This window comes from Haliaeetus leucocephalus, unplaced genomic scaffold (genome assembly GCF_000737465.1).
Source record: "Haliaeetus leucocephalus isolate CR32 unplaced genomic scaffold, Haliaeetus_leucocephalus-4.0 Scaffold186, whole genome shotgun sequence".
Lineage (NCBI taxonomy): Eukaryota > Metazoa > Chordata > Aves > Accipitriformes > Accipitridae > Haliaeetus > Haliaeetus leucocephalus.
The window spans coordinates 641,603-647,574 of NW_010972622.1; the positions used below are offsets into that span (position 1 = coordinate 641,603).

At 68.3% G+C, this 5,972-nt stretch overlaps 3 protein-coding genes across 3 annotated transcripts in view; 2 read left to right on the plus strand and 1 right to left on the minus strand.

The window, feature by feature from the left end:
- The window catches only part of BLOC1S1 (biogenesis of lysosomal organelles complex-1, subunit 1), a 6,752-nt gene extending 6,011 nt beyond the window's left edge, over positions 1–741 (plus strand). Inside the window, exons 2-3 of the mRNA XM_010565165.1 lie at positions 20–152; positions 592–741. Coding sequence (XP_010563467.1) covers positions 20–152; positions 592–702 — 244 coding nt within the window. The 3' untranslated portion in view covers positions 703–741. The remainder of the gene's footprint in view (positions 1–19; positions 153–591) is intronic.
- Positions 742–2,544: 1,803 nt separating this feature from the next.
- RDH5 (retinol dehydrogenase 5 (11-cis/9-cis)) lies at positions 2,545–4,284 on the plus strand. The gene is made up of 4 exons (XM_010565105.1): positions 2,545–2,868; positions 3,483–3,741; positions 3,822–3,985; positions 4,061–4,284. Exons 1-4 carry the CDS (start codon positions 2,556–2,558, stop codon positions 4,282–4,284), a joined length of 960 nt encoding a protein of 319 aa, XP_010563407.1. The 5' UTR covers positions 2,545–2,555.
- A 603-nt stretch (positions 4,285–4,887) lies between these two features.
- CD63 (CD63 molecule) overlaps positions 4,888–5,972 on the minus strand; it is a 3,159-nt gene continuing 2,074 nt past the window's right edge. Inside the window, exons 3-7 of the mRNA XM_010565103.1 lie at positions 5,864–5,938; positions 5,683–5,778; positions 5,445–5,588; positions 5,278–5,361; positions 4,888–5,174 (exon numbers count right to left, since the gene is read on the minus strand). Coding sequence (XP_010563405.1) covers positions 5,109–5,174; positions 5,278–5,361; positions 5,445–5,588; positions 5,683–5,778; positions 5,864–5,938 — 465 coding nt within the window. The 3' untranslated portion in view covers positions 4,888–5,108. The remainder of the gene's footprint in view (positions 5,175–5,277; positions 5,362–5,444; positions 5,589–5,682; positions 5,779–5,863; positions 5,939–5,972) is intronic.

The following is a 5,972-nucleotide window of genomic DNA, read 5'->3' on the forward strand; positions in this document are numbered from 1 at the left end:
TGTGTCCCCCCCCCGGCAGGGTGGCACAGGCATACGTCAACCAGCGGAAGCTGGACCATGAGGTGAAGACGCTGCAGGTGCAGGCGGCCCAGTTCGCCAAGCAGACTGGGCAGTGGATCACCATGGTGGAGAACTTCAACCAGGCCCTCAAGGTGGGGGTCCCTGTCCCTGCCCCCTGACTCCAGGGTTGCCCCCCCCATCCCTGGCTTGGCATGGGGAGGGGGAGATTTCCCTCTGGGAAATGTGGAGAAACAGCCCCATGGGAACCGTCACCGGTGGTGGCCAAGGGATGGAGTCTTCCACCCCACATGCACCAGGAGACCACCGCCGGCACTGCCCAGTGCCGGTGGGTGGGTGAGCCGTGTCCCCCCAGCTGCATCCCCTGGCCCCACTGCTCGACGCCGGACCAGTCTGGCAGCACCATCTGCCCGCTGTCAGATTGCACCAGGACGGGCAGCACCCGCAGGGTCCCAGCCAGCCCTGAGCCCCCACAGGGCTGCGGCTGCCGGAGGGAAGCAAGGCAGGGCGGACCCCCGCCGCCCCCGATCCCACCAGCAGATCCCTGACAGTCCCCCCCCTCCATTCCGGCAGGAGATCGGCGACGTGGAAAACTGGGCTCGCAGCATCGAGATGGACATGCGGACCATCGCCACCGCCCTGGAGTATGTCTACAAGGGGCAGCTCCAGCCCTCCTGCTCCTGAGCCGCCGCTGCCACCACCAGCCCCCCCAGCCACCCGACCCCCTCCTGCCACCACCGTGGCTGGTCGTGGCAGATAACGTGGGCCCCGGCCGCAATGCCACAGCAGCTCCCGGCTGCCTTGGGGAACCCTCCGTACCAGAGAGTGGGCAGAATAAAGCGTGGTTGTACAGGCGGTGTGCGGAGGCCAGGCCAGGCGCGTGCCGGGGCCCTGGCACAGCCCTCGGCCGCCCCATCCTAAGCCCCCTCATCCTCTTTACCGCTTAACTCGGGCTCTGAGGCTCCTTTTTTTCCCCAGACAAAGGGCTCCTTCTGGGCCAGGAGGGCTCTAATCCCCCAGGGGAGAGCTTGGCCCCCCCCCCCAGCTCTGGGCGATGCCCCCTCCCAGGGCTGGGAAGGGGACCTGGGTGGGGGGAGTTCTGCGTGCCCTGGGGGTTGCCCGCCCTCCTGGCTCTGGTCAGGGGCTCCTTTGTGGTGAGGGTCCCCCAACAAGGCGAGGGGTATCCCAGTACCCCCACGCACCCAAGTTCCCCCGGTGCTGCACCCAGCGGCGGAGGGGGGGTGTCGGGGGGGCTCAGCCCACTGTGAACTTTGGCTGCGGGCTTGGCCCTGGCGCACGGGGAGGAGCGGCCGCGGCCTCCCCAGCTCAGACGGCTTCTGCCACCACAGCCAGAGCAGTGGCCGGAGCCCTCTGCCCCGCTGACGGTAGGTGGGGGCTCGGTGGGTGGGGTCCCCTCTGCCCCCCAGGCCAGGGCTGTGTCCCCTCCAAGAGCCCCGTTTTGGGGGTCTTTGGGTCTGCCCCATGGCCGTGGGGGTACAGTGAGACGAGTCTATCGGGTCTCGTGCACGCCGAGACCCCCATGCCATCCAGGCTGGGCAGGGGGCTGCTGCCTGCCCCCCGCCCTCACCCGGCTCCGGGGACCCAGGGCAGACACCGAGTCTCCCCCCACAGCCCCTGAGGGTGGGGAAGGTTGGGGAGGGGGGGCTGCCACCCCCTCTGGGGGTCAGCCTGGACCCCCCCATCGCAGCCTCAGGGGGTTTTTAACCCCCAGCCAGTACCCACTGCTGGGTGCAATGGGGGGGGATCCTGACACCCCCAAAGACCCCCCCCAAACAGGGCTCCTGGAGGGGTACACAGCCCCCCCACAGGGCTTCCTTATAGGGAGGGGTGGGTGGGATATGGGGCAGGTGGGTTGGGGGGTCCCAGAGGCAGCGGTGATGGTCACCCGTGCAGGTCAGGAGTGGAGGGTGCCTGGGGTCGTCCCTGCCCTGGGAGGGCAGGAGGGGGACGGGGTTACGCCGGGGGGAGCAGCTGGGACGCCCCCCCCCCCGGTTCCGCCCTGGGGGCTCTGGTTCCCGGCCGGGTGCTGACGCACTGCGCCCGGCTAATCCCCGGCACACCGCCTGGACGCCCTGGCCCAGCGGGAGGGAGGTCGGTCAGGGACTTGTCCGGGGGTGGGTGGGGGGCATAGGGTGCTCACCCCCCACCCCGGGAGGGCAGGGACTACCGCCTGGGGTCCCCGGGTGCCCCGTGGCACTTGGGCACAGACCAAGACCCATGTGGGACCTGCTGCAAGCTGAGGTCAATCCTCAACCTGCGCCCCACCCCCCGCTGCCTTTTCCCACCCTCCACCTGAGGGGGGGTGTAGTCAGACCCCCACGGTGTGGGGCAGGGGATCTGGGGGTTCCCTGCATGGGGAGCGGTGCGTGGCTTTACCCGGCGAGCAAGGAGCCTGGGTTCAACTTGGGGTGCAGGTGTTGACTTGGCGGGGAGCGGGGGGGGTGGCATGGCCCAGAACACCTGGGTTCCGCTCCCACCCCGCCCCCCCCCTCCCCCGGGCCCTGCAGACCCCCACCATGTGGCTGTACCTCTTGCTGGCGGCACTGGCCTGGGTGCTGGGCTGGCTGGTGCGGGACCGCCGGACCCTGCCTTCCGTCAAGGACAAGCATGTCTTCATCACGGGCTGCGACAGCGGCTTCGGCAACCTGCTGGCACGGCGACTGGCCCACCGGGGCTACCGGGTGCTGGCCGCCTGCCTGACCCAGAAAGGGGCCGACAGCCTCCAGCGGGGCTGCTCCGGTCACCTCCGCACCACCCTGCTCGATGTCACCCGCTCCGACAGCATCCGTCAGGCCGTCGAGTGGGTGCGGGCAGAGGTGGGCGAGAAAGGTGAGCAGGGGGTAGGGGGGGCAGGATGGGACCCCGGGGGGGAGTGCTGCGGGGTGGGATGGGGTCCCAGGGGAGATGCGATGGGGCAGGATGGGACCCCAGGGGAGGTGCTGTGGGGTGGGATGGGGTCCCACCAGGAGCTGGTAAGGAGTGGGAGGGGTGGTCTCAGGAGAGACGGTATAGGGCAAGAGGATGGGACCCACCAAAGGATGCTATAGGGCAAGACAGGGAGATCTGGGGGGGGGGTATAGGGCACAGCTGGGGGTCCCCAGAGAGGTGCTGCAGGGCAGGATTAAGGGTCCCTGATGAGGTGTTTACAGGGGAGAATGGGGGGGGGGTCCCACCAGGTCATCCTAAGGCGAAGGTTGAGGGGGCTCTGGAGAGAGGCTGCAGGGCAAGATGGGTCCTGCCAGGGGGCGGGTGGGAGCCCAGGAGAGGGGCTATAGGGTGGGGGGGTCCCTGCAAGGTGCTACAGGGCAGGATGGAGGGGAGGGTCCCACCAGGGCACACTGGGGAGAGGGTGGGGGGTCCCAGGGGAGGTGCCACAGGGCAGGGATCATGGCCAACATCCCCGACCTCGCGTGTCCTGTCATGTCCCCATGTCCTCCCCCCAGGTCTCTTTGGGCTGGTGAACAACGCCGGGGTGGCCAACCCCATCGGCCCCACGGAGTGGATGAGGATGGAGGACTACCGCCAGGTCATGGCCGTCAACGCCTTCGGGGCCATCGAGGTGACGCTCCAGTTCCTGCCCCTGCTGAAACGGGCGAGGGGCCGGGTGGTGAACACCTCCAGCGTGCTGGGTCGCCTCTCCGCCAACGGCGGTGGCTACTGCATCTCCAAATACTGCATCGAGGCCTTCTCCGACAGCCTGCGGTAGGTGCTGGTCGTCCGTCCCCCCCCAACCCGCCCCGCAGCCCCCCCACCCCGTATCCTGATGGCCGTACATCCCGCAGGCGTGACATGTACCACTTCGGGGTGAAGGTCAGCATCGTGGAGCCCGGCTTCTTCAAGACGGCGGTGACCAACTTGGAGAGCATCGAGGCGTCCCTGCGCCAGCTCTGGGACCGCCTGGCACCTGAGACACGGCTCAGCTACGGCGAGGATTTCTTCCACAAGTGTGAGTAGGGAGTGGGGGGCACCTGCTGCCTCAGTTTCCCCTGCCTGACCCCCCCGCCTCCACTCCCGCCCCCAGACCTCAAGGTGCAGCGGCTCATCATGAACGTCATCTGCGACGCCGACCTCAGCAAGGTGACCCGCTGCATGGAGCACGCGCTGGGCGCCCGGCACCCACGCACCCGTTACAGCGCTGGCTGGGATGCCAAACTGCTCTGGCTGCCTGCCTCCTACCTGCCCGCCTGCCTCGTCGACTTCGCCCTGGCCACCATCCTGCCCAAGCCGGCCCACCGCGTCCGCTAGTCCCCTGCTGCAGCCACCAGCCCCACCTCAGGGCTGCGAGACCCCCCCCCCCCCCTCCAGCGCTGCAAATAAACTGCCCATCCCGGGTGCCGTGCAAACCGTCGCCTGCAGCGCTTGTCCCTGCGGTAGCCCCGGGTCCGGATGGGGTCCCCGCACGGCTCGGGGACCATTGGTGGCATTGCCGTGGCACACAGGGACCCCAGCCCCACTGCAACCGGGGTGGGGGGTGGCTTCCAGGCCCACGGCCCTCGGGGGACCCACAGGGACACTGCCACCGTCACTGCCCTTCCACCAGTCCTGGTGCAGCCCAGCGTCCTGTTGACGTGGCCCCGAGCCAAGCCGGACCCCCGGTGCCCCCCCAGCACTGGGTTGGGACGGGGCTGCTGACACCAAGACCACACATCCAGCCTCCCTGACCCTGCTCTCATCGTTCCCAGTGGGACCAGTCCCCTCCTGGTGGGGAAGTTCCAGTCATTGGACAGGGCAGCATTGACCCCCACAGGGTCGATGGACCACGGGGGGAACCCCCACACCCATGAAGAACCCCATCCCACTCCCAGCCCGGTGGGCGCAGGGGAACACGCGGCTCTACGGAAGCTTTTATTTTTATTTCCAAATCCGGGGTCGTTCCCTCGACCCCCCCAGCCCCCACCGGCACATGAGGAAGGGTCCAATGGCGGCGACCCCCTGGAGGGGTTTGGCACATGGGGCCCTGCCCCAGAGGAGCTTGCAGAGGGCAAGCAAGCGGGAGCAGCCCCCACGACCACCAGAGCCCCCCAGGCGGGGGGCAGCAAGAGCCGGGGGGCCGCGGCACCCGCCAGGGGCTACATGACCTCATAGCCGCTGCGGATGCCCTTCATCAGGCAGCAAGCGAAGATGATGCCCAGGATCTGGAAAGGGAGAGGGGAGGGGGGTCATCCCCATCCTGCACGGCCCCCCCACGGTGGGGGGGGTACAGCCCCCCACAAGGTGGGTCTCAGCCCCACGTCCTACCTCGAAGAAGGCGATGCCCAGCGCAACCGCAGCCACGATGAGGATGTTCTTCTTCATCCAGGCTTCGATGCTCTGGAGGCAGCCCTGGGGGAGCAGAGGGGCTCAGGGGGTGGCCGGACACCCAGGGCATGGCAAGGGGGGGTGGGCACAGGGTCAGGGGGTCTCACCTTCTCGTAGATGGTAGCGGGGCTGGGGTGGATGTTGCAGGAGGTGGTGTTGATGCGGCAGCAGGACCGGGGCACCGTGTTGTTGACCCTGAACCGCTCGATGGTGAACCAGTCGGTGTAGTTGTTGGCTCCGCAGCAACCAAACTGCCGGGGGGGGGGTTGTGGAACCTCAGGGGGTTGAACCCCAGACACCCATGTCCCTGTCCCCCCCCACCCCCAAGGCTGCCCCGTTACTCACATCACTCTGGAGCTCATCCACGGCCTCTGTCAAGGGTTTGTCCTCTCCATACTTGCGCATGGCGGCCCACAGCCCTTCGTCCAGCACCGAGCGGACCTGGGGGGGCCAGGGGGGTCAGAAAGGAGCGGGGGTCTGCAGCACCCAGCTGGGTCTGCACCCCCGTCTCCCCACGCATCCCCACCTTGTCCTTAAAGACGTATCCAGCGATGGCAGCGGCGATCTCCACCAGGAAGATGATGCTGAGCAGGACGGCGAACTGCAGGGGGGGGAACAGGGTGGGGGTCAGGGTG